The 23,585-nt window shown below is 45.5% G+C and overlaps 1 protein-coding gene across 1 annotated transcript in view; it reads right to left on the reverse strand.

The window, feature by feature from the left end:
- Positions 1-23,585, reverse strand: part of Mthfd1l (methylenetetrahydrofolate dehydrogenase (NADP+ dependent) 1-like) — a gene marked incomplete in the record, with an annotated part of 189,260 nt that overhangs the window by 67,940 nt on the left and 97,735 nt on the right. The window contains 4 exon segments of the mRNA XM_013517397.1: positions 6,053-6,230; positions 6,736-6,836; positions 7,815-7,856; positions 10,009-10,148. Of these exon segments, the coding sequence (XP_013372851.1) occupies positions 6,053-6,230; positions 6,736-6,836; positions 7,815-7,856; positions 10,009-10,148 (461 nt within the window).

Below are 23,585 nucleotides of genomic sequence, written 5' to 3' on the forward strand. Positions count from 1 at the left end.
TTTTTCCCGGATCTGGGGTGTGTGTCTGTGGAAGCCTGCTCTTGGGAGATGACACGGGAATTTGGGTTGGATCCAGGAAAGGCCAGGAAAGAGAGGCTAGGAAGGTTCTTTGATGTTCTTTGGGTTGAATGACCAAAGATCTTTAAAGGGAGGACAGTCACAAAGCAGAATATGAAAGGATAGAGGGAAGAGAGACAGATTTACAAATGAGATACCTAACTGACTGGACAATGAGAGGGGCCACTTCCTACAGAACGGAGAGAGGTGAGGAAACAGCTTCAGGCCCACGCTGATCAAGGGTGAGGACAAAACCGGAGCATGCATCCAGGGACAAAGAGGACAAAAAGAAGGGGCATGCGTCCGTCCTCCTCAGGGAGTTTAAAGAACTACTGTGGAATATAAAATAATATAGATGTGGAATAAAGATGAGCAAACATTTTAAGTTTGGAGTTCTACTGATTTAACCCTGAATATACACTGTAAATATACTTATATACCACAAAACTGTACACTTAAAAAATGTTACAGTGGGAAATTTTATGTTATATACATTTTTACCACAATAAAAAGCCCCCCACAGTATATACACAGAGACAAACATACGTACGTGTATATATGCGCTTCCATTTACTTAAAACTTTGGGGCTCTGGTTGTAAGTCTAATCTAAAACGAAACTCACAAAACCCCAACAACTGGAAGATGTTCAAGTTTGAATCCCTAGAGAAATATGAAGTCATTTCTCAATAACTAACAGATCAAAACATGTCCTGCCTTAAAAAAGGCCAGCAGGGGAGAAGCACCCCGAAACCCAGGGGCCGGGACACAGCCCCAGCGGAGGCAGAAGCGAGGCTGTGTGTGCCTGCCGTCCTCACGGTGGGTTTTGCTGCCTTCGTCCAGACCCTGCTGCGATCAAGGGCAATGCTCTGGGCAAGCACAGGAAAGACCTCTTAACCAAACAAACACTGCTCTGTCTTGCTGTCGGGGTTACACCTCCAAATGTTTGCAAAACGAGAGGGAGGATATGGGGATGATTGTCAACCTTCACCCTGATTGAACAAACAACATTCAGACTCTGAATTTTCAGTCCGTTTTTCAGTGCCACCCTCCTACTTTGCAAACAGGATTGATTTCTTTTGATATCACCAATGGGCCCCCATCCTCTTGGAGAAGGAAATATGCTACGTGTCTTGGTTCAGCTTGATGGTGCCTAGGAACCCTGGCTTCTGATGCCTGGTTTTAACCTAATTAAAAAAAAAGAAACCATCACTAGAGTTTGCTAAAGTTGCCTTGTGTCGCAAGAGAATTTTGGGAGGTACATTTGGGAGGCTCCTATCTTTGTAAAGGAAGGGAAAGGACAGGGAGCTGGCACTGGTGCCCAGCTTACCATGACATGGAATTTCACCTGGGGACACTACTGTGCAGGCAAGGAAACTGGGCCTCACACAGGTTACTCACCTTGCCTGGACCTATATCCAGAGTAGAAACCTTGTCAAGATTTGAACTCAATGCTGTGTGACTCCAAGCTTTAGTCTTTCAACTATAATCTAGTACTACTCCCATCAACTGTCCATTTGCTCTGGGGCAAGTCCAGGCGCTCTCCCAGGTACATCAGAATGGAACCCACACCCCAGACAGATTCAGTGCGGCACACCCAAAAGAATGTGCGGTATGGGATTCTTGGCTGGTAAAGTGTAAATACATTGTTTTTTTTTCAGCTATACTATCTACCACTCTGCTTGCAGATATGGAGACACTGGATTAAATCAACAGGAAAGATATAATTATCAACAAAGATATAATTGTAAAATTAGAAAAGGAAACGTCAAAAAGAAGCTGATTTCTGGGGGAGTTTTAATAGTTTCTTAAAGGGGACAATGATTATTCTAAAGGGCTACATACAAGATTGCAAGAGCATGACACACTGTATCTGAAGTGTCAATACGTTACCTTTCACACAATAAATTTCTGCTGCATCTTACTCCACATTTTCAGATTATATACCATTCTGTATTAGTTAACTGCTGCGTCCAGTTCTATACGTGGCAGTTGTGTACTCTTGAATTAGAAGTGACCTTTGTGAAGAGTGATAGCTCTCTGGGTCACAGTTAACAGCTCCTCAGGGCAGCTTACTTCTTGCTGTATTTATTTATTTATTGGTCTTTTTGAGAAAGGGTCTAGCTATGCAGTTCAGGCTGACCTTGAGCTCACTTTGTAGCCCAGGCTGATCTTGAACTCAGGAAGATCCTCTGCCTCAGCCTCCCAAGTGTTGGGATTACAAGCGTGCACCACCACACCCAGCTACTTCTTGCTTTAAATGCTGGCTCATCTTTGTGAAGCTGCTGTGTTCTGCCTCTCAGTATCCTGACGGCAGTCTCTCCTCTTCCTGCCTGTCCTCCTTCCATGGGGTTCAGGGACAATTTCTGCTTTGCACACAACAGCAATCAGGCCCTGTGCTCTGGCAGTCATTCACATTCCCCTAAATGATCAGTGGTGTCTTCCTCCTGTGACATCAGACCAGGGTGGAGATGGAGCAGGAAGTAAGATGCCATAACTCAGCACTAGATAACGGGTGGCCTTCTGCATCTGCGAGTTCCACGTGTGCACATTCAACTAACCAAGGACTGAAAATACTTGAGAAAAAGTACCGTGACCATAGTGAACACGTACAAACTTTCTGTCATTATACCAGAAGCGATGGAATATAATACCTATCCACACAGCATATACATTGTACTAAGCATCATAAGTGATCTAGAGAGGACTTAAGGTACACAGGTCACATGCAGACAGTCTGCTGTTTTATACAGGGGACTTCCCCTGTGGACTCTAGGATGAGAGGTGGTAGTCCTCGAACCAATCCCGATGCCGAGGGATGGCTGTGTATTACTGGGGACATAAAGTCTAGAGAGAGGGTAAAAGGTACACAGAAACCTAGTTTGCACAGAAAAGCCAGAGCAGCAAGGAGATTATAACTTTTTTTTTCCTCTGTCACAATCTCTTAGTTGCTCAGCACAGAAGAGTTATTTGTGTAGAAAAAAAAAAAAAAAAAAGAAAAAAGAGAGCTTCAGGGAAACCACAATTAAACCCTTAAAGTTCTGTCAGCATTGAGTAAGGTAAGAAACCAGGGCTGGGGTGAGGGTGGGGTGAGCTCCAGTATGGACTGTAGGCCTGAATTCGGGTTTCAAGACAAGAAGACTCATGAATGGCCTCACAGTAACTGAAATCTTGCCAGACGAGGAACTTGGCTGTCAGGACGTTTATGGGAGCAGAAGCTGGGTGTGGTGGTGCACGCCTTTAATCCCAGCACTCCGGAGGCTGAGGTGGGAGGATCGTTGAGAGTTCGAGACCAGCCTGAGCTGTGCTGCTGCAACAGCAGAGGTGCTGGTCTCCTAGCACAGTTCTGCTGCTCAAACTCGGTGTTCTCGGAAATGGGAGAGGGGTGCTGGCGAAGGGGAGTCCTGGCCCCGAGGCCACCAGCACCTCCTGGACCCCGACAACGTTACTATCTTCCCTCTTCCAGGAGAGCGGACATCTCCTTTCACTCAGGAAGAAGGGGGACGCAGAGGTGGTAGAGGGCATGAAGGCCTCCGATGGCAGGAAGGAGCGTTTTGGGGAGGGATCTCCCGAGTACGGCTAATAACCAAATACTGTATTTCAGTATCATTAAGAGTACGTCCCAAATATCACCACAAAACGTTAAACGTTCGAGGTGATAGACTGCTTAGTTTCATTTAATCACTTTACACTATATTCAATCACAGCATCACTTTGTGCCCTACATATGTAATTATAATTTGTCAATAAATATTAATAATCAGAAATGGTCACGTAGGAAAAAATATGAGATCAGTGGAAAGGAATGGGGTTCCTTAGGGCTAGGGTGTGGGAGACAGCTCGGCTCAGAAACCTTTCCTCTGTTACTGACCTTCTCGCTGGGATGTTCACCCTGCTGAGGGCCACTGTACCGGGTCACTCACCAGGAAGCTGCCTTGGCCACGGGTGGGTGGTGGCCAGGAGCATGGCGCCGGCCCCAGGCACTGGCAGTGGTGGCTGGTGCGGGATGGTGGGGGCTCTGCTAGCACTGCGGACTCAGTGGCAAGCCAGGACCACGGTGCAGGGAGCCAGGATCACCCCACCGCCCCACACCAGGGGCTCTGAGCACTCTGCCAGGCCACTGCACATCACGTCTGTTCTACACGCGGCGCCAGGGAACATTCGGCCTCCGGTCAGAAGCCTTTTCTTTATGCTGACCCCAGGCCTCCTCCAGTGAGGATCACGACCGCCTCCGAACCCAGCACAGCAAGCCCTTCCTTCATCAAGCGCTCTGCCCATTCGACAAACCCTTCCTCACCAACCCTTTCGGGGCAGGCCTGCAGTGCTTCCTTCCACGGACCATTACTGAGTCCCTCACTTGGCAGGGATTCTGCGCTGCTCCCATCCCCAGCATCCTGCGTCTCAGATGGGCCGCTCAGTCACTGCCCTCCTCCCCACGCTGAGCAAGGTCCCTGGTGCTGAAGAGCAGGGCTAGAAGACCCTTTACCCCCTCCAGCTGTCCTGCCAGCTCTGCCTCCTCCAGGCTGTGGGACGCTGCTCACCACTTCATCTTCTGGGGCTTCAGGAGCTGTGTGGAGGACAGGGAGGTATGGCCAGTTCTTGTCCCACAGGCACGTCAGGACTAAAGGGGTGGACACTGGCCGTGTGCCCATGCAGGGGGCCTGAAAAGCCACACTCCAGCAGCCCCCACGGTGCAAAGGGAACACCCCTGTGAGGTGACGGAATGCTGGGCTCGTACAGTCTCACGGCCCTCTCACTTATCGTTCTGCTTCCTGCCCACTCTGCTGTCCATGTAGTCAGTCAGGAAAGGAGCAGAGCGTCTAGCTATGAGATGTGAGTGTCCAACACGGCACCAGGAGGAGGAGGAGGAGGAGGAGGAGGAGGAGGAGCAGCAGCTGTCAGCTCAAGGCTGAGCACGCCAGTGTCATGGATGCCTCCAAGGACAAACCCACTGGCCAGAAGGGGACCACAAAATCCAGGACAGAAATGTTAGGTGGGCACCAGACAAACTGCTTGAGAGAGAGTCCTGGGAAATGACCTTCTGGCTTAAGGTTCATCATCTGGATGTCAGAAGTCAGAAAATCTAGCAACCCTACCTCTGGGTATATAACCAAGATATTTCGTGTTTTCATTTCATATCTCTTCTCTTGAAGAGATATTTGCACAGATGCTATGAAGACCCAGCATTATTTACAATAGCCATGAGGTGGAAACAACCAAGTATCCATCAGCAGATGAAAGGGTTAGCAAACTGTGATTGATATACATGAGGGAATAATATTCAGCCTTAAAAAGGAAGGAAATTTGACACATGCTAAAACATGCATGGACATTACACTAAGTGAAATAAGCTACTCACAAAAAAACGAATACTATAGGATCCCACTTACAGGTCTTATCTAAAGAAATCAAACCCGAAGAGGCAAAGTAGAATGGTGGTCGGCGGGGCTTGGGTAGGGTAGGGGGAGTTAGTGTTAAATAGCAACAGCCTCTGGTCTGCAAGATGAAAAGAGTTCTGGAGACTGGCTTCACCTCACTGTGAACATACTTAATACCATGGAGCTGTGCACTTAAACATGGTTAAGATGGTAAATTTCATGGTATGTGTATTTTACCACAATGGAAAAAAAATACGTATTCACAAGACACAGCTCAAGGAAACCGCAATGGCGGAAAGCGGCACAGCAGAAAGGGACAAGGCAAATTCCTCCCCGACGTCACAGGCCCTGTGACACTGCTCCCAGCCAGCTCCTGGGCAGTCAGTCCCCGCGGGCGTCAGCAGTGCCCCCTGTCCTCCCAGGAGCCCCCTCCCCTGGGCCTGGTATTCAGAAGCAGAGCTCTGGGGCTGGGGCTGGGGTCTCCGGGGCACAGGGACCTCGGCAGACAAGAGGACTGAATGTCTTTGATCTTCAGCTTCCTTCAGGGCAGGGCTCTTAGCAAGGCCTGATGCATGAAGTGAGAGCCACCAGGCACACAGCCGCCGCGGACACGCCTCACCTGGACATCATACAGGAACTGGAAATGGCTTCTTTTATTTGCAGCTTCTCTCACAGCTCGAGCCAACTCGACCGACCCTTTTCCACCAACCGACCAGTGATAGCAGGGGACAGCGTCAAAGGCACCCGCACGCTTCGCCAGCTCACACACCAAGTCAATCTCGGCACGGGTGTCAGTCCTGGTGATGAAAATGTTTGTGGTTTTGCATCTGTGTTCACTTAGGGATGTTTTCACAGAAAGACTAACCGTTTACACAGAACCTTGCTCCCTAACACCGCGTGTATTTTACACATCAAAAGGGGTCGCATCGTGTTTAAATAAATCAGACTTACAGAAAAGCATAGGGGGAAAAAATCCCCTCTAACACGACTCAAATATTTTAAGTTGTTAAAGGTTTTTATCAAGAAAATTCCCTAACATCTCCCTTTGATCATTCAGAGTCTTCCAGACAGAAACGCTCAGTGGAATTTAGAAAGAAAAGCCCAGGAAGTGGTAATTCCCTATATAAATTTCATTCTGCTAACAACACTTGGGAACACATTTGTGAAAATGAAACCAAAGGAGACCAAACAAATGGGAAGAGCTGAGTATTTGTCTACTTTTAGGTGAATCAAAGACCAAAGACCCTCAGACACAATCGTGGTTCAGAGGGGACCACCCTTCGAGCAGTAGGACTGACTCACTTGAAGACATTCAGCGCCACCACCACCGGCACCCCGAAGAGCTGCGCGATCTGAATTTGCTTCTGCAGGTTGCAGCAGCCATCGGCTACCAGCTGGACGTTCTGTAAGGAAACCAGAGCACCGTGTTGCACCATCCACCCCACCTGCTGAGCTAAACTGGCCTCGCCACACCAGCAGGCTGTGCCTACAAAGTCCCTCGCTATATTGTCCTAGAAGCTTTTAAAAGCTTCTTAGAAGAAAGATGGTTGCCAGAAGGTGGAGGTGCATTTTCCCAGTAATTTCTAGAATTATTCTGGGTCCAATGACATATTTGGGTCTCGAGCCAGGCAGCAATATCTGCTGAGGACTGGCTGACAGGGCATGAATAACGTGCCTGCAATGCAGGCTGGTGGACAAATATCACAGGCCCCAGAATGGCAAGGAGCCCTGTCCAGCTACTTCCGGCCTAAATCCCTGGCGCCACCTGTAGGAACTAAGAGGTATTGCTACCAGAAAATTAGTCTATAGGAGCACCACGAAACTAACTGCTAGTCTTCCAAAAGCCAATTTTTTCCATACCAAAAGATATGGGTATACGCTGCACATTTATTTCTGTCCTGGAGAACTTCATTTGTGACGGCTCAGATGTATGTCCTGGGAGTAAAGAATAGCCGATTTGCCTACATCAATCTTCTCTTGAGATCTGAGAGTTAACTGAATGGTTTTTTATCAATTTTACCCACCTATTTTCTTCTGGATTTTTAGAAAAGTCCATTTACTTTTCTTTTTTGTTATACACGCTTTTTTGTTACACAGGGGATTGAACCCAGGGCCTCTGAGCTAAGCTGCATTCCCAGAGCCTTTATAATTTTTAATTTTGAAACATTACAGTCTCACTCAGGCTGGGCTTAAACTTGAGGTCTTTCTGCCTCTACATCCCCGAGCGCTGAGATTACTGGCATATGCCACCACACCTGGCCTGAACAACGCATTTCTAAAGTCCCCTGGTGGACGGTACATTCACTGATTGTCAACTGGAACCCACTGATAAACTGGATTTGAGTGGTTCTTCACAGAAATATCTAAGTAGGCCCTCTTACCTCTTCTGTGTATTCTTTCTTTAGAGGGACACCAGCAGTTACCTGAAATAAAAAGAGGGAAAAATTAAGAATAATCTCATAAAAATTCTTACTCTAAAAGATAAAGTTCACAAACCACGGTCACTTTGGAGGAAGCTGGTCCTACTTTAGACAAGGCAGCCGGCAGCGTTGGCTGCAGGTTTAAACATAAAGTCTCGTGAGAAGCCTTTAAATACACCCCTGCCTGGGTTCCCCGGACCAACGAAGTCAGGCTTTCTGAGTGTAATTCTAATCTGACTCCGTGTTGACAATCTTCATGCTGTTGCCCATTCTAACAAAAAATGAAACTAAAAATGTTTATTAATATCAGATTTATACAGAGTGCACCGTTACTCTAAATCATCATAAAGTAATGGCCATTACTTTTTTTGGGGGGGCCTAGTGTTTCATGATACCCTACATGGTTGGGATGGTGGTTTAAAGGTGAAGACGACCGGGTACGGTGGTGCCCACCTGTAATCCCAACACTGGGGAGGCTGAGGCAGGAGGATCACCGTGAGTTCTAGACCAGCCTGGGCTACAAAGTGAGCTCAAGGCCAGCCTGAACTGCAGAGCGAGACCCTGTCTCAAAAAAAAAAAAAAAAAAAAAAAAACAAAAAGTGAAGAAACTGAGCACTCTGAACGCTCTAACAAAGCCCCTATTTGCCTCTCTGAGAGGCAGAGGGGAGGCAGAGTGTGAATCTGGCGGAGTTCTGAAAGCCCCGTTGAGCACCTATCCACCATTCCCCACTGCTTCTGCCGGCAGCTCGTTGCTGGTTTTTGTGAAACACACTAGAGAACATTCTGATTTACAAGAGACAACAATGACTTTCTCCTCAGTCAAAAAGCCTCAAAAATATTCAAAATCCTACGAAGAGAAATTACCTCTGTGACAGAAAAATATTTTTAACAATGTGTAGTAACTTAAGCAGGAAGAACAACATACAATCAAATGCCAAAAAGTAGAAAGGATCTACAAGCCAAAAGGTGGTTCCTTAAAAGACTAACAAAATTGGTAAATTCCTGATGAGACTTTTAAAAAATGAAACAGATTATAAATATACGTGATGGTAAAGTTTTAGGCAGAAATGAAGTGCCTGAGGGTCCGGCAGTAGCGGTGGTTTAGGATTCAGACCACTTCCCCTTCCACTAACAGTCAGTGCTGCATGGTGGACAGAGAAGGGGTTTAACTCTAACACCTGGCTGTCTGCTGGCCTGGTGCTGCTGCCTACGTTCCCTAAACCCATCAGACCTCCGCTTCCTCATCTGTCAAATGGGATAAAAATAAAGCCTGCCTCTCTCAGGATGAAGTCCTGCTAAGATGGTCCAGCAGAGGACCCTGCAACGTTCCAGGCGGCCGTCTGCCGTCTGCACTACGCGCAGTCATGGATTAAATGACTTTTGTGCACATAGTGAGCCAGTTGAGAAGCTGGGTTTGGGAGTTTATCTTACACATCAACATTACAATGATAAAGAAACTCCAACTTACTTTATTTCAATGTCATTAATCAATATAAGATTTCTTTTTTTCCCTACTTGGGAAGTCCTACCTAAAACAAGAAAACAAAAAACAAACAAAAAACCCAAACCAAACTTCCACACGCAACTTTTTGTCTACAAACTCTGCACATACTAAGATGGGTGAGAATTAAGTCTTCCAAATTTTTGCATTAAATCTGTTTTCCAGGGAGAGCTCCCACGGAGGCAACCCAACACTGTGAGAGTCATGAGGTGAAGTCATAATAAACAGAAACAGAAGAACGGTTCCAGGTGAAATCTGATGAGCTGTAACATCAGTGAACCAAAAAATCTATCTGCACAAAAATGAAAAGCTCCAGCACCGAAGGCCTCGCTCTGATCCTCAAGTTCTTTGATCAGGAACCACAGCCTCCTTCTTCCCATTACCGTGTGGTTTCAGAACGTCGGCCTGAGTACCGGGAATGGATCTTAAGACTAAAAGGCTACAGGATGCTCCTTTGGGAAGGCGGTTTAGAAGTCCCACGCCAGGTGTGTCAGCTTTCCTCAGGCACTCCAAGTGCCCTAAGGTGGCGATTTGTGAAAACACATTCCAGAGAGAAGACAGTCCAGAAAACCAAAGCTCTTAGGCATGAGTGGTTTAAATACTACAGTGTTTTTTTAATCTCTTTTGGTACTCAGAAGTAAGTATGGGACTTACACTCGGTCCACCTCCGTGCATCTTCAGAGCTCGGATAGTAGCCACCAGCACCACCACATTCGGCACCAGGCCGGAAGCTCGGCACTTGATATTGAAGAATTTCTCCATTCCAATGTCGGCCCCAAAACCAGCTTCGGTCACTGTAGGGAAGTAAGTTCAAAATACACTATTGCCTTCTAAAAACAAAACCACCACAGGTTGGAGCAATTATTAGTAAAGATTAGTAGTAATGAGTCAAGCTTAGGGACAGCTTAAGCTCCTCATCACTTCTGGTGACACAGCCAGTCCACCTCCGGAGTACAAAGGCACTGAGACTTTTCCACTGCCACAGAGAGCGCCCTACTTCATTACCTGACCCCTCTACCCTTCTTCACAAGGCCAGGCCTAAGGGATGCATCGTTAAAGCCAAGATGTTTCCTCTAGGACTGTAACTCAAAACAAAACCTTTGCTAACAGATGTGATTTTCAGCTTTGCAATCAGGTTTCAAACTGTACCAAAGGACAAGGATAGTGTGATTACAAGTAGGATTCCTTCTAACTCTTTATAATAGATTCAGAATCATTTATTTCAGGGCCACCTGGTCATTTCTGTTGATTAACAAAAGTTCAAGTTAGCTGTGTGGCTGCAGGCTGTTGATCATGAGACTGGATGCAGAATCCCTGAGGACACTCACTTCTAGATACCCCACGCCCCCAGTCACTGAAATGTTACTGCGGCACGTGTGGACGAGGCAGACAGAATACCCAGTGGTTCCCCAGACAGTACTAGCCCGTGTGTCTGGAGCCTCTTCTCCACCCAAAGGAGAGCACTAGGGCCTTGCCTCTCAGTGTGTGACCATGGACCAGGGGCAGAAGCTTCCCAGGAACACAGAATCTGGGGTCTCCATGAGACCAACTAAGTCCCAACCAGCATTTTAATAAGACTCCTAGGTGAGACGAATGTCCATAACAATTTGGGAAACAATACTCTAGGAAAGGAATATTATTGATGTAGTGAAACATAAATATTTATGGAAGAGGATACTGACAGTCCAAGCAAGGCCTAATTTATGGCACAGATAGGAATTGGCAGTAAAAGTATTTATTATAGTATTAATCAAACCATTTAAAATGTGAACGAAGAAGATATTTATCCCTAGCATTTATGAATGTAAGTTTTAAGAAGAACTAAAGGAAAAATAGCATTTCACATATAATTTCAAACTCTAGATACATCTGATTCTTTATTGTTTCCTTGTGGTACTTCACGTGTCTACATAATTTTCATAGAACAGAGGATTTTGTAGTTTGTTCCATTACTTTAAAATTATCATTTTGTCAGTTATACTACAAATTTTCAGAGTTTATGGTTATAAGTGGCGGCTTATGATTTCGTTAAGTTACTTTAGCAAGATTTACAAAATCGTTCCTCCGTTACTGAATGTTTGGGTTGTTTCCAGTATAAACAACGCACAATTGAAAATATCTGCGCATATGAGCTTTAATCTTCAAAGTAAATTCCTGGAATAAATTCTTGAGGATGAGTTTATGATGCCAGGATATAAAACACTCTTACGTCCACTGATATCTTTTGACAAATTATAAGATATTTCTTTAAAACATATTCAGTTTGGAATGAATGTAGCTTTAAAGCCATTTTATCCCGGGTTACAGTTTCCTTGAAGAAACTTATAGCAGAACAATATGAAGAAGGAAAAGGTGCTTCTTTTTAGGTGGCAGTTCTCATGACTGGTACAGTAGAGTTGTCCCCTTGGGACAGTTCTCATGACTCTTAACAGTGGTCAGACCCACAGAAGTAACGCTGAGTACTTTAGTGGCACCCTGGAAGAGTGCGCGTGAACTTTCTCACATTCGTGCCACCATGGACACTGGAAGAGGAAGCAGTCAGGTGGCTTTGCCAAAGGTCAGCATAGAGTGGGCTCCCAGCACAGGGAGAGGGTTCTGGGTGACCTTGGCAGGATGGGGGTGGGGTTGCACAAGATGCCCTTGTAGGTTGTTTTGCAGATGTGATCCTGAGTCGGCCCCCGCTGGTGACTCACTGCAAAGATGAAATGAGATAAACAGCCAAGGACCACATCGCTGACTGCTGGTGCCCAGGGACCCTCACAGAGACGGCTGGTGTCACCAGTACCTAGAGTACAATTCTCCCACTTGCAAGAAATCAGATTTAATTCTTAAGCATCTGTCGAATTCTGCGATGTTCAGGCACTTTTCTCAGTCCAAGAGCCCAGTCAAGAAGTCCTGGGAAGAAGGGGAAAGACCATCTCTATTCAACAAGACAGCACTGCAGGGCCGAGAAGGAGGGCGGGGGTCTGCCTGGGATGTGGGGACAGTACCAAGGCTCTGTGGACAGACAAGATGTTTGGAAGCACAGAAGCAAGGAAGTGGGAGCTGGGAACGCAGTGGTAAGGGGCAGAGCGGGCGAGAGGAAAGAAGAGATTCACAGGTAAAGCTTAGAGCAAGAGCAGAAAGCGACTTGTCAGGAAGAAGCAGAAGGATCTGTCAGGACTGGGAAGCTGTTATTTCCACCAGGGGGTCTCCGATCGGTACTAAGGAACAGGCTTCAAGGAGCCAAAGCTTTATGCATTTTTTTCAGTGCTGGAGTATTTTGAAAAACTATTTAATAATGTTGTCCTATAGCTGAAGGTAGAGTTGTCCCCATTTACTCAGAGAGCTTCCTGGGGCCTTTCCAGTGGGATGAGGGTTTACAGGAGCAGCTCTCATTGGACTGTAAGCCCCAAGAGGACAGGGACCGCATCAGCGAGGTTACTAGCAAGGTATGTCCAAGGCACTGGGTGAAGGTACAAATATTTCCAAGCCACATAAAAAAGAGTGGTAAAATAGCGAGATCTAAAACCCTGGGTCACAAACATATATGAACACGTTTCATTTGTAGTCCTTTCATCCCCTTGAAGAGCTGAAGGCTCAAATTCTCTTGAGAAACCCCATTCATTTCTTCCTGACCTCCCTCACACGTGGTCAGGGTGTTCTCCAATCTCCGCAGGCTTCCTACTGCCTGGAGGGAAAAATCCAAGTGTCTTTACAGAAAACGCAGCCACACCCTGTAAACCTCAAGAGCACAACTCTACCTTCGTCTCCTACAACACCCTGTGCCCCCAGTTCGTCCTTTAAGACCCGCACACACTGTGCTACTTATCACCTCCACTTTCCTCTCCCACTGGCAACGTTCTCCTCTCCTCTGCTTTTCTAACCCACTGTTCAGACCTCAGGTTTGAGTCCCATTTCCTGGAAGCAGTCCTGATACCTCAGGCAGAGCTAGCTACCCTTCCTGTCCCTTATGTCCCTTGTCCTCCTCCTCCCCTTCCTACCCTCTGCCCCTGCATCTCTCCTACATCTCCTATCCTGCCCATCTTCCCGCCCTCCCAGCCCCAGCTTGGCTCGGTCCCCAGGCCACCTCTCTCCATGCACACAGCATCCCGCTTAGACCGGAAGGGCAGGAAGCACCCCTGGTTTACCTCTGTCCCTCCAGTACCTAACCCAGTCCCGGGCAGGACTTGGGAGCCAATGACAACATAAAATAAAGGCTAATAATTCAATAGAGACAGACACACAAAATAAAATTAAATAGAATTAAAAACACATTTTTAGTCCTCTCGTACTCTTCTTTTTAAATTACAATACTCAAATAATGTTAATAAAAGATGTAATGCCATATCTGATGATGTAAGCATCTCAAGTGTCAAAACAGGCTAGCTAAGGTTCATTTACTATTTTAAGAGATAAACAAACAACAAAGAAGTGGTCATGGTAAAAACTTCAGTTAAGGGAAGGAAACAGGATGTGGTTATAAGGTCCAGGGATTCTATATGCCAAATGCAAAGGAAATACGGGGGCAGAGAACGTGCGGAAAACAGAAGGAAGTGCCAAGTCCTCATACTTGGAAAGCTGCTCTGAAACAGTGCATGTAATCACTTTTATCTTGTTTTTAAATATCAGGCCGCCAAAGACAACATGCTGGAGAAGGGAGGTTGACGTGCAGTCTGTACTTATAAAAGAAAGAACCACTTTAACAAGGCCTCGCCGATTGCGATGAACTGCACACAGACGGGGAGCAGTCCTGTGGGTCATTCCTGAGTAACCCGGGGTGCTGGATGAGGACCCTCCGTGGGAGGTGGACACCGGACACTCTCACTGCCAGGCTCCATTTCCTACCAGTTTCCCTTGCCAACACATAAAATCTCTTTAAGTTCAGCCCTTCTTGTGAAATAAACGACCGGTCTTCTTACCAGATTTGCTGCTCTGAATAAATGTTAAGAGATACAGGCTAACCAATTATGCCATGTCGAATTTCACACTGACTTGTTCTTGAATCAGGCGGCAAGTCCGTGTCCTTATGATTTAGCTTTCCTGAAAAGCATGTGATGTAGGCTCCTGAAAGCTGCATATTTAATAAGACTTGCAATAAAATGTTTGCACAAGCCACAACAATTATTTGCCTTGGCACTCTCTATTCTTTCTGTTACAGCCATTCAACTCACAACATGAATGAAAGCAGGAAGTGCTGACCGATGCTTATTGTGAAAGCACAGAAGTCATTAGACAGTGAATCTGTGGCACGGCTGATTCACACTTCAAAACCCATAATCAGCCCAGAAAAGAAGGGTCAGGGGGTCTGAGCTGGGAAACGACCCTCCACGTGAACAAATCCTGTTAGCAACTTGCACAGGAAATAGAACCCTGGGTACAGAAGGACCGTGAGAAGCAGGCAGCTGACTGGCCCTGATGAGCCACCAGGGCACCCAGACTTCTGTGTAGGAATTAAACAGAAACAAGGACAGTGACAACCATAACAAGTTACACCACAGAAACACTACTGCCAGGCACACTTGGTATCTATGAAATTCTTTAACATGGGAGAGAGTTGGTTTACAAATGTTAAATTATTCCACCACCTCCTTGATCCACTGTGCACGTATAAGCAGGTCAGCGACAATTAGTACTCAGGCTTTATAGTTGTCACCATGTGCAAACTTAAAAAAAAGGAAAGTAGGAATATCATTCCTTCATAGAGATACCCTTTACAACTCGAGTTCATAAAATTCTAGAACTATGAGGGCAACTTCAGGGACAGTGTGCCACAACCCGCTTCTGGCTCCAAAGCCCCAGACAAGTCACCTTCCTGAAAAGGGACCTGGAGCCCATGGTGGTGTCTAGGGCCCTCTGCTGCTGGGGGCAGAGGGCTCTACTGTATGACACACGCTGCCCCCTGCCATTCTACTGAGAAGCACCCTTCATTAAAACACATGCATCATGGAGTTCAGAGACGCGACCTTCACGTCTTCTCATCTGACGGTTACTGAACCTCTAAGCCCCCGCCCAGCACGGGAGTGATCATCTGTGTGCCTGCGTCTTCATTAGCAAGGAACCAAGCCACCAAGACATTTTCAACCCATCGAAGGTCACAAAGTTTAATTACCTAATGAAAAAGCAACATGGCTGTTACCTTTCCTTTTTTATTTTTTCTTTCCTTGGGTACTGTGAATAATCCCGTTTGGTACTTTTTACAATTTTTATTCAATTACCTGTATGCAGGTAAATCTGAATTGAATTCTGTTTCATGTTTACTCCTGGACGTTCTCTTTAGTGTCTTTGGTGAACTCGTTTCTATGGGACAGCAAGCAGTGATGGTGGTTCAGTTGTTCTTGCCCACAGGTCATTTTAGCCCTACCACTGTCCCAGATATTTGGCAATGTCACTGGCATCTAGTAGGGATGCTGCCACTGGCATCTAGTAGGGATGCTGCTAAACATCCTCTCATGCACAGGACAGCCAAGTTCCCACCCTCTTCTTCCAAAAGACAAGTGATCGGAGCCAAAGCCAAGGCAGCCGGCTGTGTCAAGCTTCCTACACACTCTTATCACGAATGCATGAGATGCCAGACTAACAGACGGCACGAGCTTATTATGTTAAACCGTGAACTCCATATACAACGAGATTCTGAAATATGAATTAGCCCAGTAAAAATTCTGCTCAGCAGTTTTGATGGGCCATGTCAGCAGCGGCTCCAGTACTACTTGGCAGTTTCTGGCAATGAAAAGCAGTGACTTAACCCCAGAAGAAGAAGTGGGGATTGGGAGAAAACCTTCAGTGAAGAACAGCACAGGCAACGGCTGCTGTCAGTCTTAAACATTTATATGATGGGGGGAAGGCTACTCTAAGAAACTGAGGCACAGGGGGAAGGGTAGATGGTATTTACTAAGCATTTTCTATGTGGTAGGCAATGCACGGGGCACACTCTCATTTCACCCTTCCGTACTCGGGAGGCAAATTCTTCCTCTGCCTACAGCTTAAGCTAAGGTATGTAAAGTTAAAAAATTATCCCCACAATCACACAGTTATTATGCTGGGCTGGCGCCGAGGCCCCGTGTGACCCGTCTCCGTCTATGTCTCTACTCCATACCGCCTTGTCAACCCATCAGCCAATCACGCAGCACATCTCTAGCAGAACTGCTCCGTTAGCTTCGCTTCCAGTTCTCAACACCTTGCTCCCTGATAGGCCGAAAGCCTAAAAAAGTACTTCTACGTTATTCTCCTGAACCAAGGGTGTCTCCAGACTTGTTTTCTAGTTGCTGTATTACTCTGCCCTGAGTACGGAAGTATGCAATCCGGAGTTTTCTCCTTTATGACATTCTTTTCTTCTTCCTTTACTGAATCCAGAGGTTCCACCCAGCTCTCTCTTACAAGTTGCTCAAGGACTACTAATCACCTCCTCTCTGCCTCTCTGCTCTGGGTTCTATGTCAATGGTGATGAGGCCAGGGCAGCTGCAGGGAGGACTGTGATGAACAAAGAAAGCCCCCAGAGGGCCGAATGCCTGGCACTAGGTCCACCTGGACTTGGCCCCCAAGCCCAGGCAGAAAGAGGCCACGCAGGGAGACAATACTCACTACTAGGCGGCCTCCTGAACTCTAAAGGACCTCCTGGGGCTGACAGATATCTACCCACCAGCTCACAACTGCTCTGTCAGATCCCAGGGCTTTCCTCCCCACCAGGCACCAGCTCCCACGACTGGGTGGAAAAACAAGTGACTCCAACCTTCTAGCATTACCAGCATATGCATGTGCTGGGGGAAAAAAATGCAACAATCACTTTTGTTCTGAAATTCTCATTTTTTGCTTTTCCACTGGTGAAGAACCCTCCTTGGACTCAGTTCCACTGAGATAATTTTTCCATGAGTTTCTGGCTACCTGAAATGCCCACATGTTGTCACCAGAATTGCAAATTGAATTTCCGCCTTGTTATGTCAGGAAGGGGTCCTTTATTCCATGAATATTCTGAAGACAAAAGAAATGAGAACTGACAGTTTTCCTAGCCACTTTCTAATGGTAATTTTTTCTCCCTATGCTACATGCAACAAATGTATATATATCAAGTTCTACAACATACTAAGTTTTCTATTACTTGTGGACATGAACTCTAATTTATGGACTGTTAGACATCTCGCAGAAGAACTAGTTCCAACCAGCTCAGCTCAGAATGGGTTGAGATAAGAAATAAATCTGCACGGGGCAGATGTGGCCAACTTAATCCTCAAAAAGATTTCTTGCAAGCAGAGAGGGAGATAAAACTGTAGCTTTCATTCAGCCAACACTGCTTTCTCACAGCAAACCAGAAAGAAAAGTAAAACCTCCTACCGGAAGGAGCAAGGTACAGGAGGGCTAGGACTCATTCTGAAGGGCTCTGGGCTATAATTCCTGAACAATGCTAAAGGAAATGGAAACCATTCTTCGCACTGTCCTTCTCTGGCCTATGTAAACATGTCCATTCAGCTGCAGCTGTCTGTAGATAAACTCAGGAAGGCTGGGGTTCAAAGTCACAGAAGCACAGGAATTCTGAACTCCAGCTCAAGGTGGGCTAGCCTTTGAGGACTTTAATTACGTTTTCAGTGGCTAGAAGGAGACTAGGAAAACCACAATGAATCACTAAATTAACCACAAGGCAAGCTTGGGATTATTACTACAGCCTAAAAAAAAAAAACTGAACTTGATTTAGAACATATTAACTTTGAAGATCTAAGTCATTTTAAGGCTATGAATGTCTACTAGAAACTAAATCTTTTCTGCTCTTTAGGGTTTGTCTAATCTGAAATCCTCTTCGGCTTGATTAAGTGTATTATGGTTAGCTTTCCATCGAGTACAAAGAATCACCTGGACACATACTGTGGAGGTGTACGGGAAGAGAAACCAGTCAACTCCAGTATTAACACTGGCATATACCTCTCCTCCCTCCTCCCATTAGGGGATGGCCATGTTTTTACAGATTAGGGGAGACCTGGGCATGCAGACTTACTGGGGATGTATCCAGGGGAGGGAAACAGAACATGAGCCAAGTATACAGAGAATCAGGTACAAGAGGACACAAGTTTGGAGGCCTGGGAAGAAACACTTTGAAAAGAGCGATAATGCCACTTCGATGTGTTTGGGTGTCGAGACCCAGAATCTCCTGCTTCCAGACAGATAATTGGATACAGATACCGGTTCACTTTATTTGAAACCATCATTAATCATCTTGTTTTGTAAAATGATTTTGACCGAAGTAATCTTGGAGAAAAAAAATGCACAGACAAAAATTAAATTACACATTATTTTTACCTCCTAACTGCATTTTTAAAACTCAACTGAATTAAATTTGAGTCCATTACCCAAATAGTTCCCATCTTCTTGAAAGGAACACAGCATTTGTACAATGCCAGGCTGACCAGGGCTTGAACCGCTCGGTTCTGAGCAGTGGCTGCAGGCTTAGGTTCTGGAGGACCGCAGGGGTAGAGCGGCTGTCTTTTGCTCCTAGGGAGCAGAGACACTAGAAAGCTTGAACTGGGCTTGGTTACCAACCTGCCTTAATCTTAGACAATACAAGATGACACAGAGCACTTTTTCCCGAGCCACTTATGAAAACATACCCCAGGAGGAGAATGGTATAAATGTTAAGTGGTAAAAAGACTTCATCTTTAGCTTCTCAGGAGAGAAAAGTATTAAAAAAAAATGGCAATAACTTTTTTAGAGACCATTAGTGCAATTCAGCAAGAGAAACTGATTATTTGAATTTAAAAACAGAGTAAATATACTCGCATTCCTGGTGTCTTCCGTCTTTCTATAGGAGAGGTGAGTTTGATTGGGTGACACAGCTGATAAAAAAAGCATGTCTGGTGGTACTGCATAGGAAAATAGTAAGGGTGCATGAAGATTTTATTATTGTGTCTATTATTCCGCCAAAGGGTACACATTTCAACATTTCAAACAGAGTTTCGTAATGGCTATTGGGCTTGGAAAATTTCTAAAGGTTTCCCGAAGGGCAGTTTGGGGCCGTCCCCAGCAAAGCCATCTCTACTGATACTTCATCTTTAATGTAATGGATGCCAGCCAGGAAAGACATTTTGTACCTTGATCTTTGCAATTAACTGGACATGGAGCATGTGTCCGTGTCATTAACACTGTTAAAAATACTACTTTATCATATAGTATCCCACCTTGAGTCACGGTCTGTAACTTCTGCATGTGTTCTACACCTTTCCAAAAGCCATCTCTGAGGTACATGGGAGTAGGAGGGTGCTTGTCATGGTTGATGAGGCAGATAACTGGTCACATGGGTAAAGGAGTCAGACGTCTACTCCCCTATGAACCTGCTGAACACCTGACAGGGACTGTTCAAAGGAAGTGGAGATGGTGACAAAGATGACCTGTGCATGAACACAATTCTGGGTCCTATTTGAGGGAGACTACATTGAATGATTTAATGTCTTATCTTCTCTTACAGACAGCTAGGTGTAGCTATGTGACCATGGTTATTAGTGAGAAGTAAATAGAAGTGTTGTACTTGATCTGGGAAGGTTCCTAAAAAGGGGCCTTCCTCTTTCCAGCTGATTGGGATATAGCTGAGATAGCTAGGACTGCTGCAAGCATTTGGGATCATTAGGCAGCAAAAAGCCTACTGACAGAGGAGCTGATACACCAGCTCAGTCTGCCTACCTTGAACTATTTTTTTTTTTTTTTTTTGAGACAAGGTCTGGCTATGCAGTCAGGCTGGCCTTGAGCTCACTTTGTAGCCCAGGCTGGTCTCAAACTTGCAATGATCTTCCTGCCTCAGCCTCCTGAGTGCTGGGATTACAGGTGTGAGTGCACCACCATGGTAGGCCTACTGAACTTCTTTTATATGAGACAGGAAACAAAGCTGCTGTTACCTTTGTATCACTTTTTTCTCATGGTTCCTGTTATTTGTGGGTGAAGTTAATCTTAATGGATTCATTTGTGAACAGAGCCAATTTAGAAACATTATAGCATTTTTCATTCCTATTTTTTTCAGTTTGCACATTACTTGAGCATTACGCAGTGTTTTCTTTCTCTGCACGGCATTAGCTCTGGGACCGAAGTCAAGGTTACATTTCTAATTTAGAAGAGATGTGAGATTTGCTCAAAGTTTTGCTGATGAAAGGGCTGAACTTTCAGATGCTCAACGTGGCCAGAGCTGCACGCTGAAGGTAACCGAGAGCCAGTGGATCATGAGCTCAAGACACCAAATTAAATCAAGACAGAGAAGCCAGTCCATGTGTCAGTTTGGACGAGCACAAGATAAATGTGTAGGGCTCCAGAGGGTTTCCTGTTCATTTGACTTTAAAAACTACTCTGACTCAATTCTATCTCCTTCGTGTGAGTATTTGCTAAACAAAGAGTTGCTTTTTGGAGGCAAAAGAAACTTTACAAAAGAAACTTTATAGTTGTTTTAAATATTTTTAGAAGTTACATCATGAAATTGCTGCCAGTCCCTAAAAAGTAGAAACAATTTATAGTCAACCAGAACATTCATGCAATTTTATAAAGCAAACAACAGAAAAAGGCTACACAATGGGGAGGGGGGGCGGCTGTCCAAAGAAGGTATGTACTGAGATGGCTCATGTTTGAAATCTAGGCTGTTTGGGTATATACACGTCAGAACATAGGGAGCGCATTTAAAAACTCACTGGAACGTAACTGAGCATCTCAGTGCTGAATAAGGAGCTGTGAGTGGATGAATTAGGCACCTTCATGGTGTCCCAGAAAGCCTGAGAACACTCACAGTGGACTCATTTCCCTCGTCTGTGTGTGGAGAGAGTATCGCCCTTGCTCAGCCAAGGGAAACGCAAGGCCAGGGACAGCTGTGTAGAAAGCCCCCTGCAACTGCTAGAAGGTAATGTAAAGCAACCAGGTTGTTATACATGGCTGCTGGTACCCAGATTTAGCTCTTAGAAAAAAGGCTAAGCGTGGCACGGTGGCGTGGGCTTGCAATCCCAGCACTCTGGGTGGCGGGAAGATCACAAGTTTGAGCTCAGCTTGGGGAACTTAGTGACTTGATCAGACTCTTGCTCCAAACAAACAAACAACCAAAGCGATTTGATCACATACTGATGCACAGCTGCCAATCTCGGCCAGAGCCTCGCTGAATCTGAAATTACAGACTTGAACGTTAACATTCTGCAGTATGTTGCTTACTATCTTTTCTTTCCCCCAACAAAATTTAAAAGCACAGAGTTGAGGTCACCTGTCCTCCTATCCCTATCCAGCTGCCTCCCTTCTTCCCAAATAAAAACTCTTACGAATCTAAGGGCTCCTCTGATTGTGTTTTCACATTTTTTTGCACACATGCACACGTGCACAAATACAGCATTGTCGCATGCTTTGAAAATGTACTAGATGTCACAGATGGTCGCTGACTTCTAGTTTGACACGACTGTTCAACTTCGCAATGGTGTAAAAGCAATCTACATTCCCAGGAGACAGTACTTAGAATCTGGATCTCTTCCCAGGCCACGATCTGCATACCGCCCTACTATCTAGCGGTGCTGGGTGGCGGCAAAAGGGCAAAAGAGCCACAGCTCCCCGTTAGCCAGCGCTACTCTGCAGCGTGCTGTGTTGCTAAGGATGTCCAGCAACTTAGGTGTGTGAGACGCGTTTCCACCTACAATATTCTCAGCCTACAACGTGTTTGTCAGGACTGGTGAGGAGCATCTGAATACATAACTCCCCCAAGTGCTTCCCTGCCCTGCGTGCCTGAACTCTGGCTTTAAGTGGTCACAGGGTCCTTTCTGTGGTCCTTTCCCATTGGAAAAGCCCTGTCCTTCCCTTCTTACTCACTCTGCTCGGGGAAGGTGGGTGACTCACTGGATGCGGAGTGGGGTCGGAAGGAACGTGACTTGGAGTCCTGGTAACAATCACTTTGGCTGCAATTCGTTCAGGAAGTCGTCATGGTCTAGGAGCTGCACGCGCTCTTCTCTGGGACTTATAAAGACATTAATATCTGACTCCGACCTGTCTACTCTGCACTGTCTCTGAGCTCACAGAACTGCGTGTGTGTTTGTACGTTGCTTTTTGGAACTATGTGTGATCCCTGGAACGCTGACCCTTCTCCTCCTCTTCTGCCGTCTCTGGGCTGTATCTTAACTGACCTTCAGGGCGCAACTCACATGGCATTTTCTCAGGACACTTTCACTGTAGCTGTGCTTACTATCCATCTATCTCCGCTGGGAATCGAACGCAGCGTTGATTCCTCTCCAAGACGGGACCTCACCCAAGATGAACTCACATCTCCTCCTCCAGCTAATTCACCCCCAGAACCACACCCCTCCCCCCGCATTCACTCTCCCGTTCCGTGCTCTTCACCGGGTGCTTTCTCCCTGCCTGGTGTGCCACACTGCTGATTTTCCAAGTCGATTTTTTATTTAAAAAAAAAAAAAAATACAAAGAAAACATACACTAATTGTGAACAATTCAGGATACTAAACTGTATAACATATAAAGTGGAAGTTCCCATGACCCCGTTCTCTACAGGTAAATAAAATGAACTTTTTCATATCCTTCTTCCTTCTAGTTTTTTCACTGCATACACAGTTTAAAAAATGGAAATGTTACAATATTGCTTTGCAACCTGATTTTTGAAACTTTATTAAAAAAAAGAGAAACTTTATATACCATGAACATCTTTTCATGTTTCCTGTGTACAGTTATTCTTTTCAATATCTTGGGTGTTCACACAAATATATTTTACTTTTTGCCTGTCTTTCTTTCTTTCTTTCTTTCTTTTTTTTGATCTTTGAGACAGGGTCTCCTATGCAGTTCAGACTGGCCTTGAACTCACTTTGTACCCCAGGCTGGTCTCGAACTTGCAACGATTCTCCTGCCTCAGCTTCCCAAGTGCTGGGATTACAGGCTGGGATTATAGATGTGTGCTACCACACCGGGTAAATTAAAACTTTTGTAACTTAAAATAAATTTTAAGTCAGCTCTCCTGAACGTTCTAGTTATATAATCACATTATATATAAATAATGAAAACTTTGTTTTTTCCTCCCCAATATCTTCCCTTTTTATTATTCTCATTCTATTCCATTAGCTAGGACTCCCAGGAAGTGATGCGTAACAGTGCAGAAGCAGCCCTGCCACTTCCTGGATAGCTTAGCTATGCCCTGAGGTGCACACTGTGTATTGTGCTGCTGAGTGTTCATTTCAGGTTTTCCACTTTATTTAAGTTCTACTGCACAGCCGGGTGTGGTGGTACAGGCCTGGAATCCCAGCACTCGGGAGGCTGAGGCA

This window comes from Chinchilla lanigera, unplaced genomic scaffold, assembly GCF_000276665.1.
Source record: "Chinchilla lanigera isolate Chin_1 unplaced genomic scaffold, ChiLan1.0 scaffold00038, whole genome shotgun sequence".
NCBI classification, from domain to species: Eukaryota; Metazoa; Chordata; class Mammalia; order Rodentia; family Chinchillidae; genus Chinchilla; species Chinchilla lanigera.